The sequence below is a fragment of the Sardina pilchardus genome, chromosome 24 (genome assembly GCF_963854185.1).
Source record: "Sardina pilchardus chromosome 24, fSarPil1.1, whole genome shotgun sequence".
In the NCBI taxonomy this organism is placed as follows: Eukaryota; Metazoa; Chordata; class Actinopteri; order Clupeiformes; family Clupeidae; genus Sardina; species Sardina pilchardus.
This window is the reverse complement of record NC_085017.1, coordinates 21,597,667-21,619,671: the sequence shown is the minus strand read 5'-3', so window position 1 is coordinate 21,619,671 and position 22,005 is coordinate 21,597,667. Positions and strand designations below refer to the sequence as shown.

Sequence of the window (22,005 nt, the reverse complement as noted above, 5' to 3'; positions counted from 1 at the left end):
AAGCTACTGCTGTGCCGCCTACCTGTCTGCCTGCCTGCCTCATCTGCCTGCCTGGTCTCTGTGGATCCTGCACGTCCTGTCCTTGAAGGAACACCGCTAACACCTGGCCTGGACTGAACAGCTAGGCCTACTCACTGCGAGTTGCGCTGCATTGGAGCTTGCGCGGTTTCGAAACTTTGGCTACACAGTGTCTCTCTCCCTCTCCATCCTGCCGGCGGATCGCTGAGATTGCCGTGTTAGTCGGTTGACTAGCTTGTCCTGGGAGATCGAGGCTTTGTGCTGTGTCTGCCTGCGTTGTTGCGCGCCCATATAGCTCACATCAACAGCTCACATAGTCTGTGTAGACTACTGTACATGGGTGGATTTCTTTACACCGCGGAGGAACTTCGACAGCACGCCTTCTCCATTGCCACCTCTATTGCCACCTCTTCCATCGATGCAGATGTGCTCCACCTTTGCAAGGCTTCAGGGATCCTTCGGAGGAAGCGCTACACGCACAGAGGGCCACGCCGCTCCTTTACCATCCATCGAGTGACGGAGGATGCCATCCCGACTCTGCAGTCTCGATGCGGCTCTCCTGGGCGACTCAATCCAGTTGGCAACTCTGCACTCCGAAAGAAAGTCCTCCACGAACATCTCATCTCCATACGGACTGTGCCTGCTGCTGCTTCTGTTGTTGCCACTGCTGTACCCGACGCTGCTACCACTGACTCCGGTGAGGAGGTCTCGCACAGCCGGGTAAACCTTCCTAGCTGTGGCTCATTGCAAGACCGTCATGAGCAGGACTCTTCTCTGGTTAGATTTGCTGTTTTAAATGCTCGCTCTATTTCAAACAAAGCATTTATTCTTAATGACCGTTTTACCTCCCACCATCTAGACTTTTTATTTATCACTGAGTCTTGGCTCTCTGGTGATGACATCATTGCACTTGGTGACCTTTGCCCTCCTCAGTGCAGCTTCTTAAACTCGCCTAGGCTCTGTGGTCGTGGTGGTGGGCTAATTACAGTGTTTAGGAACAGTTTCAAATGTAGATTTGTACCTACTGATGTGTTTTCTACTTTTGAACTACAGCTGTTTAAGATTAACGCATCTGTACTTTGTGCCTTAGTTTACCGTCCACCAAAAATTAATTGTAAATTCATTCAAGAATTTGCTGATCTTCTGTCTTATATGGCCTCTCATGCTGATAAGTTACTAATCTTGGGTGACTTTAACATCCACATATGCTGCCCATCTAAACCTTTGGTCAATGAGTTTTTAAGCCTTGTTGACTCTTTTAACCTTGTGCAGTCAGTTATGGCCCCTACACATCAGAAGGGTCACATACTAGACCTAGTATTGTCCTCTGGTTTCTCAGTTTCCAATGTTAATATCGTTGATACTGGTGTGTCTGATCATTTTATGATTTTATTTGAATCTGCTCTGTTTTGTCCCACCCCTCCCTCCCCTTCATCCTACTCCCTTGTCAGAGCTATTAATTCCACCACAGCCTCACATTTCTCTAATAGTTTCATGCTCTCTCTTTCACCTGCTGTCTTAGATTCGCTTTCCTCCTGCACAGACACTGAGGATCTACTTACTCTTTTTAATACTTCCTGTCTTGCCACTCTTGATTCTGTAGCTCCTTTAAAACAAAAGCGGTGTAAACCCAATAGGTCAACTACTCCTTGGCTTAATTCCACTACCCGTTCGCTCAGAAAGGCTTGCAGGAAAGCAGAGCGGAAATGGAAAAAAGATAAACTACAGGTTTCCTACAATATATTTAGAGATTCTCTTAAGGCTTATCAAAACACAGTCAAAGCAGCGAAGGCAGATTTCTATGCTAAGCTTATTAACAAAAATGCGCACAGACCTAAAGTGTTGTTTAACACAATTAATTCTATCATTAATCCTCCTTCCACCATATCCTCTCTGCCTGCTACAACAGAAACCTGTGAGATGTTTCTCAATTTCTTTATTGACAAAATTGACATCATAAAATCTCACATCTCACCCTCAATTTCTGATCCTGCTCTGTGCCAGTCTGTTATTAACCGCCTCCAACAGTTCCAACCAGTCTCCTCCTCACAGCTGTCTGATGTGGTCTCTCATATGAAGCCCTCTTCTTGCCACTCTGATATTCTTCCATCTCACCTTTTCAAGGAAGTTTTTGCAGCCATTTGCCCTTTTGTTTTGAGTACCATTAACAGCTCTCTGGCTAATGGAGTGGTACCCTCTGGCTTTAAACACGCTATTGTACAACCTCTCCTGAAAAAACCTAGCCTTGATCCTATTGATTTGAAAAATTATAGGCCCATATCTAAATTGCCCTTTCTATCAAAGATCTTAGAAAAAGTTGTTCTGTCTCAGGTCTCTTCCTACTTAAACACTTCTAATATCCTCGACAAGTTTCAATCTGGTTTTAGACCACTTCATAGTACAGAGTCTGCATTACTTAAGGTCCATAATGATTTAATGCTCTCTGTTGACTCTGGTTCCTGTGCCCTTCTGGTCCTATTAGATCTTAGTGCTGCTTTTGACACTATTGACCACAATATCCTTTTAAAACGCCTGGATGTTGAAGTCGGTCTGCAAGGCACTGTATTAACTTGGTTCAGATCCTATCTAACTGATAGATCTTTTTCAGTGCATTTAGGTAATGCTTTGTCATCATCTGCTCCCATTAAGTGTGGTGTCCCCCAGGGTTCTATTTTAGGGCCTCTGTTATTTTCTTTATATATGCTTCCCCTGGGGTCCATTTTTAACCGTCACAATATTCGTTACCACTGCTATGCGGATGATACCCAATTTTATATACCAGTGGCACCTGAAAATTCCTGTTCATTGACCAACCTTTTTCTTTGTCTCAGTGACATTAAGAATTGGATGGCTAACAATTTTTTACAGCTTAATGAAAATAAAACAGAAGTGATCATTTTTGGACCATCAAACTCTGTCAACACTCTTAGCAAGGCTCTTGGCCCTCTGTCTGTTAACCACCACAGTGTTGTTAAAAACCTAGGTGTTTTCCTAGACTCTGCTTTGACTTTTAACAAGCAAGTCAACAGCGTGGTCAAAGGGAGTTTCTTCCAGCTTCGATTAATAGCCAAACTTAAGTCCTGTCTTTCCAACAGTGATTTAGAAGTCCTTATACATGCCTTCATATCATCTAGACTTGATTACTGCAACTCATTGTATGTAGGTTTAACTAAGTCAACCCTGCACAGACTCCAGGTTGTCCAAAATGCTGCAGCAAGATTGCTAACTGGATCTAAGAAACGTGACCACATTACACCTGTGTTGGCTAAACTTCACTGGCTCCCTGTTGAACAAAGAATTAATTTTAAAATTCTGCTCTTTGTTTATAAAGCCTTACATGACTTAGCACCTCAATACATCTGTGATCTCTTAATTCCTTACTGTCCTCCTAGACCTCTTCGTTCTTCCTCACAATGTCTTCTTTCTATTCCCTCTGCTTCACTTAAATCCAAAGGTGACAGAGCTTTTTCTGTCTATGCCCCCCAACTCTGGAATAGCCTTCCTGATACTGTCAAATCTTGCCCCACTATTACTAGCTTTAAATCCAACTTAAAGACTTACCTCTTCTCCCTAGCTTTTAACACTCCCTGACCTCTCCACCTCTCCCTCAAATGTTTCCTATTTGTTTATCTCCACTGTTGTGTTAACTTCTTAATTTTTCTTTAATTTCTTATTTGTTTTTATTTTTAGTTTCTATGTTTCATTAATATTATCACAATGCCCATCCTTTTGCCTACTAATATTGTATTATTATTATTATTGTTATTATTATTGATGATTATTATTATTGTTATTTATTTGTTCTATGTAAAGCACTTTGGTGCAATGCTGTTGCTTTTAAATGTGCTATATAAATAAAATTTGACTTGACTTGACTTGACATGTCTTTGGGCAAACTTAAGTTGAGCTTTGCCATTCACCCATATGAGCTTGACTGAGACTGGTGAAGAACAAGGGGGTAGATACTTTTTATAGGCTCTGTATTTTATTTATTTGGATACAATGTTTATTAACATTTTGACACTCTCGTTGTGTGCATAAAATTCCTAGCTTCTAGCCGTTGGTTTAATAAAAGCTGTCCTGGATCTTATAGTCTGATTGACTCTGAAGACCAATGCCAAAATATGCACACCGGCATCAGTGGGTGTAGAGGTTTCATTAAGGCCTTATGAAAGAGTCTAGGTGAAATGGATCACTTCTGTTTAAATATGAATATGTGTTACCGCAATGGTTCTCAACTGGTGTGCTGAGGGACTTTTAGGAGCCCAAGGAAAATGCATCAGTGACAGCTTCTGAATTAAAATGGTTTTAGGAAGTCATAAAGTGGTTGTTATAAAGCCTAGTAGACTACAGATCTACTACGCCACTCAGCCAACATGTGAGCATATGCCCATCACTGTGGTCTCAGCTCATGAGCACTCTGTATAGAAAATTAACGTGGAACCATAAGTCAGTGTGTGCCTTGGCATTTTGATTTATAGCTCCAAAAAGGTTGAGAACCATTTTTGTTACTGTATCATATCTGAACTCCATCAGTATACCTCTCTTTGGTAGATGTTTCCACTTGACACCTATGAGGCTGCATCTCCGAAGTCGTATTCATCATTTATAGATATACAGCATTTTTAAAAAAAATGATAACACAATGTCCTTTTCGCCTCTTCACCAAAGAATGAGGTTTCACTCTGTACAGTCTGATGATGGTCATGATGAGTGGTGGTAAACTTGAACTTGTGCCATTATTATGTCTTCAGCCAAAACTTGTGTGCCTTGTGTTGTAAACACTGTGGCTTATCATTCAGACTCACATTGTGTGTTTTTGTAAGATAAATCCTGGTTCTTTAATTGTGTGAGGGCAACAGAAAGACCCCATTTGTTTGTCAGTCCGTGTCTCTTCTTTCTCAATACTTGCACATGCTTTTGAAACATAAATCTATACAAAGCATGAACACACCAGACTAAACTAAAACCAGAAAATGTAAAAAATATATGTGTATTACCAAAAAACAAATATAGCCTAAAGGTAAAGGCAGTTGGGCTTCTTCTCTGCCATTTACTCTCTCAATCCATTGAATTCTAGAAACCCTTTGCTTTATTTTGTGCACCCTGTGTAGATCTTGTTTGCCAGTTCCCTGACAAAACACCCTCTGAAACCTTTCTGACCGTTTGCGTGCGACTTTTCTATGCCCATTGAATAAGCAGCTTGTTGTTTTAGTTCTGTGCTTAACATAAATAGCCTTGTTTTTGTACACAGACCAAATGGGATTTCAGCCATATTGGTTCAAATGTGCCATGCCATTGCAGTCTTTTTTAAAGAGGCCTCTGAAACCACCAGCATCCCATTAGGCCTTTGTTGGCCCCTGATGCCGCTATGCATATGTTAATGTTTGCTAATTGAGGGAGTTTGATGTGTAAGAATGGTGTTTGGTTGTGGGAGGTCTATGCATACATTTCTGACCTCACAGGATGAAAGCACTTGATCTTGAACATCAAAGCCAGAGGGCAACTTATGAAATGGATTTTGTGTGTATGGGAGAAAATGAAATTATAGGTCCATCAAAAACAACCTTCTTGGAATTGATTGAATAGTCTTTGTAGACCAGTGTCCAGTATGTGGGCCTACTTTATACATTTTGTACATATATGTTCCACTGGTTCAACCATGGAAAGTGACTAAATCAATATAACCCAATGACAGGCATGACAGCATGTCAGAAAATATTGAAGTATCACAAAAGCTATGCTTGTGTGTAGTGTATTTCTGTCAGTCTGTCAAGATGGACACGACCAGGTGTCTAGAAGTGTAGTTTTCCTGAGAGATATACATGCATAGACAAGTTTCATAACTTGAAAGAGTGAGAAACTCCCCAAACAGATGCAGATATCTGTAATTTCACTGCACAGTTACAATACAATAGTTATAACATGAGTTGGAATTGGGCAGATTTGCAATATTTTATATGTGACTATACAGGCCTGCATGACTGATAATATCTGAAAATTAATTATTTGGGGCGTGTTGATCAACACGTTTGTAGCCTAGGCCTACTCTTCATTTGACTGTGGATTTAGAGTTTGTCCTCACCACAGTGAGTGCAGACGGTTTGAGACAGTTCTCCCGCGTTTGCCGCGGAACGACTGTACCCTGAAATGACATATGGTTTACTGACCACTCGCTACACTTCGGGGTGGCCGCAGCTGTCCAATGTGATTTTGTGTCATGCGTGTGAGTGACACCAAACCTCTGGGAGCGATGCGAAGCAGTGGTCCCGGTCTCCGCTCAAATGAATATCAATCATGCCTGGAAGGCAAGTCGCACCTCCCCTTGGGTGTCCGTGGACTTGTGATTGGTTCGTCAGGGACCAACCTGCGAGTGCCGGCGAAAGCTGTTGTATCAGTGTCCATTCACTGACCAAGGGTGTCAGCAGGGACAATACACGGCTGAATAACTAATGACCGCTATCCTTTCCGTGGGTCCTGAGTAGCCACGGTCAGTATTCTGAAAGTGGCCTTGGACGTGACAAGAAGCCTATCCTAGTAAAGGCTGGACAAGGAGTCCATAAGAAAAACAGTAGATATGTTTTCATAAGTTTATGGCGAGACATATTTTCGGAAAGAAGGGAACGCAGGAGAGTTTCGTAAATCGTTTGGAATAGTTTCCCTCCCGTAGCCTATTGTTTTTATTTTGTGTTGACGTGCACGAGCGCAAGGAGGACACCTGCAAAGTGAAGATTGTCATTTCCCTGGAAAAAAAGGAGCCAGTGCGTTAAAATGAAGCCTCGGATTCTAATTGTCGTTCTGCTATCCATCTGTTCCTGTAAGTGCTGTTCATTTTCACCGTTATTCTGTTAAATTAGGTTGTTGTTTGAAACTTGTAGTAGCCCATTGTAGTGAAGCAGCTCACATGCAGATGATGTTCAAGAAGCTTGATAGAAAGATGTCGGGGTCTATTAGGCTACCCTTTCGTTTTATAGCCTACTGTTGTATTATCATTTTTATCCTCAGCCAACTACACAATATGAAAAGTTTTTTTCAAATATATCTCCTTAATGGAACACAGGGACATATGGTCGTGATGTCTCTGTTTAGATAGCCTTTAATTTTAGGTCCGTGCATGTTGTTTTTTGTTCAAACAGAAGAATACTATCATATATTTACTATTTCATGGCCCCTAATATGAACTCACAATGTATCCATCCCATTCTAATATTGGCATGATGCCAAAGATAGTTACTGAAGAAGTACACTGATGTATTGTTAAAACAATCACGTGGAGAACGTATTACAGTTTAATAACGCGCGCCATAAAGTTTTACGCCATGGGAAAACTACAATTTACTGTGACACTGTAGAGACTTTGTGGGCTTACACTGTATGTCATTGCACTATTTAGCTGTTGTTAGGGGGCCTTAACATCGATGCTTTTAGGTAATGTTTTCTCTATAGCAAGGCCCCACAAGTAAAGGAATCGTTCATTTATTTTTTTAGCATGCCATATATTCTTCTGGAACAGCTTGGATGTTGTGCTTCTAACACGTTTTATTTCAGAACAAGGAGAACCAAAGAACACACCAGGACCACATTAATGGCACAGGCCTATGCTGGATTGCTGAGAGAAGCATCCTTCTTTTACATTCGCAACCCTTTAATTAGCACAAAACCAAATCTCATCAGGCTTAGCTAGTTTCTGTAGAGGTAGATCTAAATTAATCTAGAGGCAGGTGCATCGTCGAGAGACAGTCAGCATCCTTTTCTTATCGAAGCTGGCAATGATATGTATTAATCAGTAATTTAAAGTAAACTAATTGACTCAAAGTTGGAAAAACAAGGGCATGCTTCATATTATCGGACGGTAATTGTTTATTCCTGCTGTTGCGCACAGGAAACTTTAAGCCTGAGACCGAATTAATTCGGCTATTAGCATATGTATGCAAATTTGACATTGCACAAGGCCTTTCCTCGGGTGTCTCCTTACAGCAACCTTAGTGTTGCATATTTGCCATAGAATTTGCAGGTCCAATTATGAGGAATGCCAACATATTCAAGATCTTAAATATGACTACATCTGAGCATACCCCACTTACTCACTAATAAAACATACTGGCCTGACAAATACAATAGCTAAATGTAATTCAGGTTTCACACAGTTTCAAACAGTGATTCAATAGGTTAGCCTTCTGATCCAAAGTCATGTGTAGATCTTGCACTTTTGAAAAACAAGACTGATATCTTGATAACTTGAAATCTCAAAAGTATTTTAGGTTCATGTAATCCTTTAGGATTTAGGTAGGCTACACACCACCAACATAGAACTTTTAACTTTGTGCATGCTTCATAAAAAAAGGCATAGCACTTTTGAATTAGTTTGAATTCTCTATCACCCGGTCTATTAAACTAGCATAGTCTTAGTTTTTTGTTTTCGTAAACATTATCTTAACATTGGACTGCAAGCTGGCCCTGGGTGTACATATGGGCCTTGGCTCACAAATGAAATTCACATTCTCCCCTCCTCCAAAAAAATAAACAGGGTCGTGAAAGAGCGTAACAGAAGGGAGTGGGCCTGGCAGTGGCCTTCCCACCACAGCAGACCGGAGACGGCCTCTCAGACCAGGCGCTGGTGACCTTTAGGGGAATAAGGGGGGGCCACATTGACCTTGCAGGGCATTAACCCTTAGAGTCCCCCTCCTGCTCACCGCCACAGCAGTCCAAGGGAAGGGAAGGGAGGGGTCGAGAGGGACAGCACAACCCCAAAAAAATGAGTGCGGAGGAAACAATGGCCAGCAATGCAGCCCCTCCCTCTTTTACTGACCTGACCCTCACACCCTCATCTCCATAACACTGCCCGTGCCTTTCTGCTAGGCTGGCCAGATTGAAACCTTATTAAGGAGGCTGTGTGTGCGAGAGGGACACTGTGTGTGTGTGTGTGACCAAGTGTTTGTCAGGGGAACCCCACCCCCCCTCTGCAGCTGGTTGCCCATGACCGTGTCCACACACACACACACACACACACAAACTGCCCCCCCATATTTCCAGGTCCCGTCCCACCCTGTCCACACAGCGATAGGACACACCGCTAAGCCTGACAAGACACCCCTTGGACTTAATCTAACCCGGCACAAAAGGGCCCCAAGCCTGGCCGGTGCGTGATCAAGTAGAGATGGGTGGGCAATGTCTCTATTCCAGCCTGGCTTATGGGCCATGCACTGGGGAGTAGAGTGCCCCTGCTGAAAGTACAATTATAGGGCCAAAGCGATGGCCTGAGCACAGCATGATTCTGTTGGGCCTAATCCAGATGGAACAGTTTTGGTCGGCTTGGGGGAATCCTGGGGGAAATTTTACTCACTGGAGAGAGGATAAGGCTAGGTGTTACGATACAACTTTACCAAGCATTTCCTTGGTTACGGTTCTGAAGGCAGTAAGCATACAATCCCCTAATAGTGTCCAAACTGTAATTTTCACATGATGACTTACACTGATACACTCAGTGACGCACTATACATCCTAAGATGCGTCATGCATAGTGGATCTTACATTTTGGGGAAGGTCTGGGTTCCTCAGATAAGACCACTGAACAGTTCAGTTTAAGTTTCATAACTGCCAAGCACACATGCAGGTCCACCTCTCAGAGAACAATCTAGTGTGCAGATCCTCCATATCAGGGGACTCATTTGCCCACGCATACAGAATAGCGCCTTCCCACTGTCTTGAGGGAAGACGCTGTCGTTCAGATGTCAGTGACTGTGTCAGAGAGCTCATCGATTTTACAGTGTTAGTTTATTATTTATTAGCTAATATTCTTTATTAAACCAAGTGTTTTACAGGCCACAGAGACACCTGAGGGGATTGTTTATATAGCAGCAATAGTCTCATCTTGAGGCCCACCCAGTGGACTTTAACTTGTTATTATGGTTGTTCCATAGCAAATATAGAAATTATTGCCTCAGATCCATTCTATGCCTGATTCCCTTAAGATTCAGTTTGCTGAGAAGCAATAAAGCACATTCAGGGATTCACCATTCAGCAGGCATGAGAATGATACTCAGTCCAATGGCTACAGTGGACAGTGATGCACCGCGACATTCAAAGTCAGTGTGTATGTATCAAGCCCACCTGAAAAATCACAGTTTGTGTGGGTGTTTATCGATACCACCCAGGAGAGTGGGTGATTGATCGAGCAGAGCTGTTTACTCAATCCCAACTCGATGGGATTCCATGTCCGTCTGTGGCCCAAAGCATCCGTTATTTTAATTAAAACAAAAACATGTTCCCATGGTGATTAAACCTTTAAGGTAACCTTTATGGTAACAGAGTAATTAAAGATAACGGCCCTTTATGTCCTCACAGAGTACAAATCCTATAAGTGAGTAAATAATGGAAGCCCCAAAGATCACTAACAGTTGGTCATTTGCTGTTCTGCAGTCAGCAGAACAAATGTCCACCAGAGAGCTGGGCTTAGTTATTACAGTACAATCAGATATTGCCGCACACATTAGAAGTAATTTAGCTGATCTCTCCACACATAATGCAACAGCTATACTCATGCTATAGTACCTACAAGACTGAAAACTGGAACCCCATGTTACACACTGTGGCACACACTTTTAAATATTCCAAAGGTGCCTGTGATTGCTATATAAAGCAGAGACCTGATACTCTTCACTTCAGTTCAGAGTATTAGCCATTCAGTCTCAGTCTAATGAAAAGCTGGGGAGTTCTTTCTCGTTTTCATTATGCTTTTTGATTATCATCAAGATCCTTGTAATGTAAGAGAACTGCATCTTGTTGTCCACACTCTCAGCAGTCATAAAATGCTGGTTGGAAGTTTGATGGCATGACATGACTTATGTGATCCACATGGGATGTGGTGGCTCATTATGTGATTGCATTAATGGAATTCTGTGTCACCCCTTTTGGTCCTCATCCTTGTAATTAAAGACAGGAGTGGAAACCATGTGGTGTCCTACCCCCTGCAATTGGAGATTATTGGATATTGATCCGACCCCAGGTTTGGCATGCCCTATAAAACCTGGCTGTTTGACCATCAGAAACAATCTAATCAAATAATGCAGATGGTCACTTTTGCTAAGGACCAAGAGGTTTTTTTTTTATGGCTGATAGCAATCTTTCCAATAGTGGTCAATAGTTTAATTCCAAAAAGGCTAATATACATGGTACGATTAGATTAAATAAATAACCTAATAAACAACATCGTAAGGTTTATTGCTAGTAGTCAATTGCGCATTGAATTAGCAATTGCGTATTTAATTAGCATAGACCACCAATTTAAATACACAAAACGCTGAAAAAAGCTTTAAGGAAGTGATAGCTTAATTAAGCCTCGTTAAAACCTATAGGAGGAGTCAGAGAGGTGGCACGCGTTTGTTTCTCAGTCGGAAACGGTGGCATGTTTACAGACACGACTTTGAACTTGGCATGTGCCCACTAATGACAATCAATTGTTAAACAAAAGACTTTCGGCGCCCCCTGCGGTATCTACCGCAGCGTGTTTGCATAAGCGCTCTTCGTAGACGGGAAAAGGAGGCGGCAGTAGTACTAGGGAGGAGGGTGAGTTTAACTCCCATTACGGAGACAAAAGGCGCAGCCGCGGGGCACTCGGATTCACACCCGCCCGGAGACTCCTCTTTACCCATTCAGCTCGTTCCAGTCCCCACCCCCAAAGTTCACAGTCGCTCATTGTTAAGCAGGAGCGTTGTAATGGATATAATAATAGGGAATAGAAGAGGGATGAGACGAAGTGACTTTGAAACTTGTAGATTAATATAGAATCACAAATGAAAAGAATGAAATATCCTGGACCAATAGTTGGTCCTGATGGTTCAATGGCAGTAGCCTATAGGCTATGTAATATTGTAATCTCCAAAGCAGTGAGGTTTTCGTTAATAGTACAATCTTGTGCACTGTTTATAGCTTGCAGTACCTCCTTATATTCTAATACTATCTTAAATCTGTATTCGTAAACTACAGATGTTAAGCTTCTCTGGCACATTAGTGGGTGGGAACAGCTGAATTGAAGATTCACATTCACATTCACATCTTATCAGTGATCAGCCTTTACTTGCCATGAGGCAAATAGAGAAATTCTGGAACGCACTCAATGAAGGGATTTGCTTATGTTTGCCTTATCCTGTGTTCTCCAGAGGTCTTTCAGTCTCACTAGTTGGGGGGCTGGGGGTGGATGATGAGAATGAGTTTTTGAGCATAACAATGCGCTGAAGTTCAGGGCCAAGCTCAGTGGGGACAATGGCCCAGAAGAAAGTGTTGGGGGGATGGAGAGGTGACAGTTTGGGTGACCAGGGCCAGGCTGCTCCTCCAAAGCCTTCCTCCACCCTTCGCCAACTCTCCCATGACCTCCAGAAGGTGCGGGGTCACAGACTTGAAGATGAGGCTGGGTGAAGGGGTCTCCTGCTGTGCTGGACAAGCCCATTCAAACCTCCCCATCTCTCAAAAAAGAAAAAAAGCTCATTTATGACCCACTCCCCCCCCTCCCTTTTTTTTTAACTGATGCTGAATTCATCCCTGAACTTGAGCACTCAATCACACAGCCATGCAGGACACATAGATTTGAATAGGCCATTAGCATCCTCCACACTCTCTAAACTAAGCCAGAGAATACATCTGGATACTTCAAAAAGCCTCTATAATCAGGTTGGCTAATCACTTAGACACACACACACACACACACACACACACACACACACACACACACACACACACACACACACACACACACACACCAGATTAGCCATACTATGGATGCTACTTTTGATATATAAGGCGCTTGTCATCCAAGCAACTCAGATTAAGAGGCAGTGAATGCTTGCACCGAGATACAAATGGAGGCAGCTCATAGCAGAAGCCCTTTGTTGATACATCAAAAAGTAATGGATCACATAAAGGCTCACTGAAGCACTCACTGTTGTCACAGACACTGAGGCAGGGAGAGGCAAGGGACAGGAGAATCTACTCTGAACAGCTGCAATACATGCAGTCTTAATAAAACAAGCTAAAATCAATATTCTCCAAAGGGTAGATAGGTTGGGATCTATATATACATTTGTGGACATTGAGGTGTAAATGGTCAAGGGATTAACTGAAGATATTGGAAAGCAGGGCCCATGTCTATCTCAGTAGGATGTGAAGCGTTCATCATTGCACTTGAAGCCTTGAGGTTCAACAGAGTGGAATGAAGTCAGAATCATCAAACACAGATATCTACCTTATAATGTTTGCGTGAATGTAGTCGATTCCCTTTATTTTATCAGGAAGTTGCTTTTCAATCTTTTTTTGAGGATCGGGAGGAGGAGTGTTTTCCTCATCCTCCCACAAAGCATCCTCAACCACATATTCTGTTCTCAAGGTACCTAATATTAACCTTCCCAGGCCACTCTAATGTGCCATGTGTTCAGTATATGGGAGCAGTGGCTGCAGCTTGTGATGTAACCCTTCGATCTCCCACAGGGGACCCCTGAATTACATTAACACCCATGCGGTTTACTGGTGGACCTGCGAAAGGGAACCCGAGGAGGAGTGAAGGAGGGGGGGGGGGGGGGGGGGGGGCTGGTAGGCAGTGAAACCTAACTAACACTGCACAGCTGAGCCAGAGCTGTCTCCCCCTTCTGCATCTGCTGGATGTGACCTTATTACAGGGGGGAGCGAACAGAGAATTGCCCATATCCTTATAGAGTGGACCAGGGTGACAGGAGAGGGGGAAAACACACTAGGAGAGATGGAGAAGTGTTTTGACCAGAGAGGAGAAAAAAGAGAGAAAAGCTGTGAAATGTATACAGTCCCTCTTCCCATAATGACATTGTAGAAGGGGTTCATGTTACATGGATGGATCCAGGAGAGGGTGAACTCTGAGCAGCTAAATTGGTTTATTGGCACTCGTGTGAGTGACATAGAGGTTACTGATGGAGAGAGACCGAGAGCACACCATGTGGGGCTCCACTGTCAGCTGGGTTTGTGATCATGGTGTCATGTGAGATGCTGCTGAAGTCAAACATGCTGTAGGTGTATGTATGACACACACAGTGAGCATAGCAGTCCTCTCATGAGAGACCTTAAAGGATATCATCTCATGGAACACATATGAAAAGAGGGCTGTGATGTGTGCAGTAAGAATGAGGCAGCTGCTTGTTCAGTGGTGGACAGAGCAAGAGTAGGAGCTCAGGGACAGGATTCAGCGGGATATTCTCATAAAGCTTTGTCCCCCAAGTGTGGCCAGAGTCAAGGGCAGGAATCATGTGTTGTAGTGGACTGGACAATCATGTGGGGTGTGCCTAGAGCAGGTGCAGTCCGCTGGCCAGATCCTGCTTTGCATCCATAGTGCAAGTTCAAGAGCAGGACTCCATCAGCACCTCAGGCAAATCTGTGTCTCCCCAACCCACACAACCCACGGCAGCTGGGAGAAGGGGAACGGCTATCAGTCTGGGTCAAGATGGGGCAGAGGGGTCGTCCCCAGATCTGGCGGACACCCCCCCCCCCCGTACCGTTCATGAAAAGCGGGTAGATGGCCCGTGTCGGCGGGGTCGACATTGACACAGGACCAGGGTGAAGCAGTGGCATGGGAAAGTCACCCCGGCACCAGAGAGAATGGAAACGAGAGGAGGCGGGGGGATGATTAAACAGGGAGGGGAGGGGGGCAGATGGCCCCAGTTTTTGGGGAAGAGGAGGCGAAAGACCCCAGTGGTTGAAGGGACATTTTTTTTTTCAGGGGGGGGGGGTGTTGGGGAGAGAGGCAGCGGGACCTCAGTGTCGTCACAACTCCATTGTTATGGGCGGCGGCCTGATTCAATGGAGGGTCCTTTGGCTTGACCCCTATAACCCACACTGCTCTTCAGGCAGATCTCCAGCATTGTCCCGGGCCTCTGTTAGGCTCAGCGGCTGCTCTGCACTCGGCCCCGTTGAGGTCAGGTTCGGAGGGTGTTAGTCAGGATGGGCTTGGGGGGAGGTCGGCGAGGGTTTTTTTTTTTTTTTTAACTATGGATGCGGAACTAACACAGCCATCAATCTGTCCGAGGGGATTGAATGTCAAGTGCAGTTCGGACCTGAAAAAAGTTTGCCCTGAGGGGTCGGCCTGAGTGGCGTGGCACTATTGTGGTCTTCATCCGTCCGTTCATCAGCATGCTGACTTAAATGTTTTGAGAGAGAATAGCCCAACAGTTCTATACAACAGCAGATGCCAGGGCAGTAATACAAGAGTGGGTCTACTACAGACATCATTGAACATACACACATACTTTGTGGTGTGTAGTACTAAATCTTTGTATCATTGACCTACCTACACCATAACCATAATCACCATCATCAACATGGCGATGGATTTTCATGTCATGATGATGATGATGGTTAAAAGGAAGATGAAGATGAAGATGAAAATCATATAAAAAAATTATGATGATGAAGGTGGTGGAGATAAAGATCATCTAGGGTCAAACTAATGACAAAAATGATCACACTGATGGTGATAGGAGCATTTGTGAGGAGCATAGGGCCATTATCATCATCATCATAGTCATAAGAAGTTATATTACATCAGGTAAATCATGTTGTAAGTCGCTTTGGTTAAAAAGCGTCAGCCAAATGTAATGTAATGTAATGTTTTGCAAAACTTAACCATCGATCTTTCCTAACTCATCCTCCTGTTTCTTTTCTCCCTCTCCCTACACAGATCTGTGCACTGCTTCAGAGTTGGCCTTCCTGTTAGAACCCAACGATGTCATCGCCGTGCGCGACAGACCTCTGATGCTGCACTGCCAAGTCGAGGGCGAGGGCCCCATCGCCGTGACGTGGCGCAAGAACGGCGTTCCGGTGCCCACGGGCCCTGGTGCCCGAGCCATGCTCATGCCCAACGGAACCCTCCTCATCCCGAGCTTCCAGAAGAGGCGAGACGGAGACGCCACCGACGCCGGGGAGTACCACTGCGCCGCCCAGAACCACTTCGGCATGCTGGTCAGCCGCAAGGCCCACGTGCAGCTGGCATGTGAGTGTGCAGTTTAGGGAGGAAAAGAGCTGAGTCATGATTACATATTAGTGCACACACCATACTGCACTGGGCCTTTCTCTCTCATTCTTATACATGTGAGTGTGCAGTTTAGGGATGAAAAGAGCTGAGTCATGATTACATATTAGTGCACACACCATACTGCACTGGGCCTTTCTCTGTCATTCTCACAGACACATACACACTTGCGCATGCACGTATACAGTACATGCACTGTATGTGAGGTCTACAAGTCATGAGGACTGTAGATATACAGTAAACATGCAGTCTCACACACCTGCACATAAACATATAGGCCTACATAATACCTACACTAGTTCTTTCCCCCCTCTCTCTCTCTCTCCCCTCTCTCTCTCTCTCTCTCTCACACACACACACACACACAACATATGTGACAGTTTAATCAAAGATCCTTTGGAGCGCTGGTTTAATCATAGCTAGAAGAGCGTCTCTATGGGCATACATACATAACATCTTTATCATTGTGTGGTGTCCTACCAACTGTGGCCTTGTCCTCTTTCTCACTAGGACACACTCCTACAACTTGCCCTTTCATACAAACCTGAGAAAACAGCTTTGATCCTCACCACAGAACTAAACCATAGGGGGTCCAGCTTCCATCAAAACAAGCTTTACAATCTGATGTAACTGATGTTCCCTCACAGTGTCCACCCGGCTAAGATACATGGCAACCTTTAGAGAGATACGTTTATCTCTATTCCTAGAAAGGAGAAAGGAAATAGTCTGAATTGTCCTTAGTCACTATGGTAGCAAGCACACAAGACACATAGGAAGGAAGATGGAGAGAGAGAGTGAAAGAGAGAGATAATTTCCTTCCCAGTTACCCTGCTAGCCCTGTCCAGTAAAACCAGAGGGGTTTGTGGGTAATCAGGCAGAATTATGGCCATCGCAAGGTGTTGCTCCCTCAAGGCATGGGTTGTTGCCATGGCGATGCACTCACATTGGGAGAGCCCTCTCCTCTCACACCCCTTTATTGATTAAAGGAATGACCAGCTCTTTGGACACAGTGTTCTCAGCTGCTTCACCCCACTGCTCACTCGATCAGAAACAAAAGCACATGCCCTCCTTCAGACAAATCAAATGGAGACGGATCATTCTCCGAGTAACACGATGAGACACGATTGATTTAAGGACGCTTGAAGACGCTTTACTGTTTACAAACATGAAATCAGTTCTGCAGTCTAGTTTCGCGGTGGCGCCTTTTGAACTTCCCTCTTGGTCTAATGCAGTGCTCGTTGTTTCATAAGGCATTCATTACATTTCCAAAGCAAAGTCAATACAATTCTAAATAAGAAAATAATGTGAAATGGCCTTTGCGAAAAATGCCTTAAGTAAGTATTCTGTCCATCTCTTAACCCCACAAAAGGTAAACTCTACAAAAGGTACACCATCCCTTAAATGTTTATAGTGAATCAGGAGTGAGTCATATGCTTTTCCTATCCTTGTAGGGTAGAGGGCTGGAGGTTTTCCGCGTCCTTATAGGCTGTCATAGCCATGGACTGTCTCAGTGAAAGGTCACTCTCTCTCTCTCTTTCTGCGTGTCCGACTGTCTCATCCCCTATCTGCGTCCTGTCCACAGCCCTGCCGAAGTTCCACACTCACCCGGAGTCCATGTCGGTGAACGAGGGTGGAGTGGCTCGCTTCCAGTGCCAAGTCAACGGGGTCCCCGAGGCCAACATCATCTGGGAGAGAGACCGTGTGTCCGTCAACACCAAGGACAGCAGGTAAGACCATCTAGTTTCCATGCATATGCACACCGCAGTCACAAAATAATAGATATACATTCACTCACTCACTCAACGTACAGAAATGCATGGACATGCACAGACAGCACATGAACACACACGAGCGCATTCAGACATACTGTATGTCTATTTGATAAGGTGATCTGAGAACAGGGAAGTGCTAACTGATTCTAATTGACTTATATCTCTCCCTTTCTCACTTTCTCTCTCTTCCCTCTCTTTCTCTCTCTCTTTCTCTCTGTCTCTCTGTCTCTCTCTCTCTCACACACACACACACACACACACACACACACAATGTCCTCACTGCTGCGTGTGCTTCTCTGTGTGCAGGTACACTCTGCTGCCCATGGGCATCCTGCAGATCACAGGAGTGCGGCGGTCAGACGCTGGCCTCTTCCGCTGTGTGGCCACCAACATCGCCAACACGCGCTACAGCCACGAGGCCCAGTTCAACATCACCGGTAAGAGCCCGTTTCCTTCGGGACCTGGGAGGCATGATATTGCTGACTGAGCAAACATTTCAAAACATACACAAAAAATACACTTGTTTTTATGCTTTTCTGCTTTGTTTTCAAACACTAGATAGATAGATAGATAGATAGATAGATAGATAGATAGATAGATAGATAGATACTTTATTGATCCCCAAGGGGAAATTCTAATTCAAATTCACTAATACAAAGCACTGTGTCTCTTTGTCTCTATCTCACTCTCACTCTCTTTCTCTCTTTCTGTCTTTTTGACTCACTCTCTATCTCTCTCTCTCACTCTCTCTCTCTCTGTCTTTTTGACTCTCTCTCTCTCTCTTTCTCTGTGTTTATGTTTCTATCACCTCCTTTTTTTTCTTGCCCCATCGTTGGCAATGTCCTCTTCAGGTGGTCCTCCCCGCGTGTACAAAGAGCCGGTGATTCTGTCCGGTCCTCAGAACCTTACCATCAATGTCCACGAGACGGCCATCTTGGAGTGCATCGCCACTGGCAACCCTCGGCCCATCGTGTCCTGGAGCAGGCTGGGTAAGAGCAAGGGCCTGCATCACAGCAAACAGTGCTACTCACAGCTCAGGACCGGGTTTATTTACCTGTAGGACAATTTGATCTGTGGTAGACAATCCCTCATCCATTGTGGCACACAATTATATTTGACACACATCACACTTCGCATATATCATCCATCTTGATGCACATTTTATAAACAACTCAAATGCTTATAGTAAAAACATCCATGGTTCTATTCCTTTCTAAAACATCACAGCAAACAGTGCTACTCACAGCTCAGGACCGGGTGACTTTATTTGTACCTATCGGATGATTTCGGTTTGTAGTAGACAATCCGTCATCCATTGTGTCGCAAAATTACATTTTACTCACATCATCACAGTTAACACACATCATCCATCTTTGATGCACATTTTATAAACAACTCAAACACTTATAGTAAAAGTATCCATGGTTCTATTCCTTTCTAAAACAAGGTTTTTGTCAACACTGCCTGGGTAGTAAGGCAAGTAAGCGTCTTCAGTGTTCAATGTTAGGCTACATCAGATGAGTGGCAGGACCCCTTCCTTTTAGCTGCCTTCCTATAGAGCCTTATAGACCCTTCCTAACCATATTACTGTTTGTTCTGTCCCATGTCTGCATGTGTGTGTGTGTGTTTGTGCGTGTGTGTGTGTGTGTGTGTGTGTGTGTGTGTGCGTGTGTGTGTGTTTGTGTGTGTGTGTTTGTGCGTGTGTGTGTGTGTGTGTGTGTGTGCGTGTGCGCGTGCGCGTGTGTGTGTGTGTGTGTGTGTGTGTGCGTGTGTGTGTGTTCTCTAGATGGCCGCTCCATCGGCGTGGAGGGCATCCAGGTGCTGGGCACGGGGAACCTGATGATCTCCGACGTGTCCCTCCAGCACTCTGGTGTGTACGTGTGCGCTGCCAACCGCCCCGGTACCAGGATGAGGCGTACGGCACTGGGCAGACTGGTGGTGCAAGGTAAGGGACAGCCACTTTCTACACCCACATCCTACTATACCCACATTCTACTACACCCACATTCTACTACACCCACATCCTACTATACCCACATTCTACTACACCCACATTCTACTACACCCACATCCTACTATACCCACATCCTACTATGCATAAGGAGTGGAAACGCAGAGAAACTCTAGCCTGGGTGTTCCCATGCTGCCTTGCACGAGATTTCATTCACTACCGCCCTAATTTTTGCCTTAGATAGGGGACCAATCACAGAACAGGGGGGAAAGCAAGACGACGATGAGCTATGCACAGACACATTTGATAGACATCCGTGGCGCCCAATGAACGGATCTGGGCATGTTTTCAAATACGAGAAAATGAACGTTTGGTTGCTAGACCACGTCTCATTTGAGAAGTGGTAGGTGCTAGCCAGGCTAGAGAAACTCAGAAAAACACCCAGAAAAACACTCAGACATGCACTGTCTGTTCCATCTATGTGCTTAACCACATGTTTTGACTCGGTAATTATACTCTCAGATTCATGAAATGACGATGATTAGCAACTGCATCTCATTTTCCAAAAACACCGGGGATGACTTACACTTTGTAAATTTGTAATTTTCACCTTTGTTTAAAAAAAAAAGAAAAAAAAATCCTTCTAGAAATTCTCACAACACCTGTCACTTTGTGAAAACACAGCAGCTCATTGAAATGTGTTAAGTCACAGCTCACTGAGCCAGACAGAGTTTCTTCTGTCATCCATACAGAAGAGGAATTCTTGGCGGTAATGTAGCTTCAGAATGCTGTAATGCTGACAGTGTTGAAATATTTTAGCAGCTGTGGTCAAGCAACAAAACATAGCAATTATGAGTTGACCACTCTATTTTTTTCCTATTTTCTGATGGTCCTGTTGGTCCACAGCATCAAAAAACAACCAATCAGATCAGTCAGTCAGATTGTGCTTTCTACTTCAGCAATGCTCTCTGCTACCCCCTGATGACTGGAAATGGCCATCCTGCCTCTGTCCCCATGGTTGACAGCTGATAGTCCATGACACAGACAAACATGGTGTGTGTGTTTACTGTTTGTGGTGTGCGGGGAGGGGAGGGAAGGGGTGGGGTCTGGTCAGCTGAGATGTAGAAGTGGGCCTTAATGAGAATTGGTGGGTGTTGGGCCTTTGGCCAACCAAGGAGAAATAGAATATCGGATTTGGACCTATGTCCTGGATGATGATTGGTCAGGGGGTCTTGAAAGAGAAAGTCAATATCCAAGCCCTAAGCCCCCCACTCCTCAATCACCCCCACCCCCAAACACCGTGGTGTGAGACCCCTGACTGCCTGTGTTTTCTAATTACCAGCGAGGGGTGCCCTCCATCTGGTCAGGGCTGGTGGGGTAGGGGGTGTAGTTTTGATGACGTGGAGGTGTCCCCTATCCATCTGATGACATTGCACATCCATCATGCAGCAACCGTCCACACATTTATTTCTCTCATTTTTTATGTGTGTGTGTGTGTGTGTGTGTGTGTGTGTGTGTGTGTGTTATTAGCTCAGTTTAATTGGATGTTTTGTGGGGTGAGCTTGTCCCCTCCTAAGCCTAACATAAACAAACACAAACATGTTGTAAACACACAGCAGAGATAGTCTGCATGCATAAATGCACTGAAGCTCTTGCGCTTTGTATGTTGTTTTAGGGTACCTCTTAGATTGGGCTGTGTCAACATTATCTCTGTTGTTGAGCCATAATAGCATGATGATTGAATGTTAGCAGAATAAGTATGTGTTTGATAAAGATGGTTGTGATTGTTAAAGGTTGGATTCCCATGTCCTGGGCATCAGACAAACAGTACAGTGTTTTGTAAGACTGTGTTACTGTATTACACAATCTTAAGCGCCTGATCAAAATCCTCTCAGTCCAGTTCAGTTCAGTTCCTCATCTGACACAAGCACATACTCTATCAGTGATAGAGGGCTAAGGGGTTTTAGAGCCGTGGGCAATTTAGTGCTCCTGTGTTTCCGTTTTTCTGTTCGATCATTAAATTTGGCACCCAGCTGGGTTTTCCTCCATCCTCTTCCCCCTGTGTGGGGCTTTTGACCTGATCAATCAATACCTTAACCTATCAGTCTTTCACAAGTGGATTGGCTCTGAACACTTTTGGGGAGCCAATCTTTAATGTATTCATTAATTTATTGATTGACTTATTTTGGGGGGTAGTGAAAGAAACAAAGAGAAATTCTGGT

General features: G+C 44.3%; 1 protein-coding gene across 1 annotated transcript in view; it reads left to right on the top strand.

The window, feature by feature from the left end:
• Positions 1 to 354: 354 nt before the first annotated feature.
• si:ch211-57n23.4 (immunoglobulin superfamily DCC subclass member 3) overlaps positions 355 to 22,005 on the top strand; it is a 32,543-nt gene continuing 10,892 nt past the window's right edge. Inside the window, exons 1-6 of the mRNA XM_062530174.1 lie at positions 355 to 715; positions 15,710 to 16,021; positions 17,643 to 17,787; positions 18,139 to 18,269; positions 18,684 to 18,821; positions 19,619 to 19,777. Coding sequence (XP_062386158.1) covers positions 355 to 715; positions 15,710 to 16,021; positions 17,643 to 17,787; positions 18,139 to 18,269; positions 18,684 to 18,821; positions 19,619 to 19,777 — 1,246 coding nt within the window. The remainder of the gene's footprint in view (positions 716 to 15,709; positions 16,022 to 17,642; positions 17,788 to 18,138; positions 18,270 to 18,683; positions 18,822 to 19,618; positions 19,778 to 22,005) is intronic.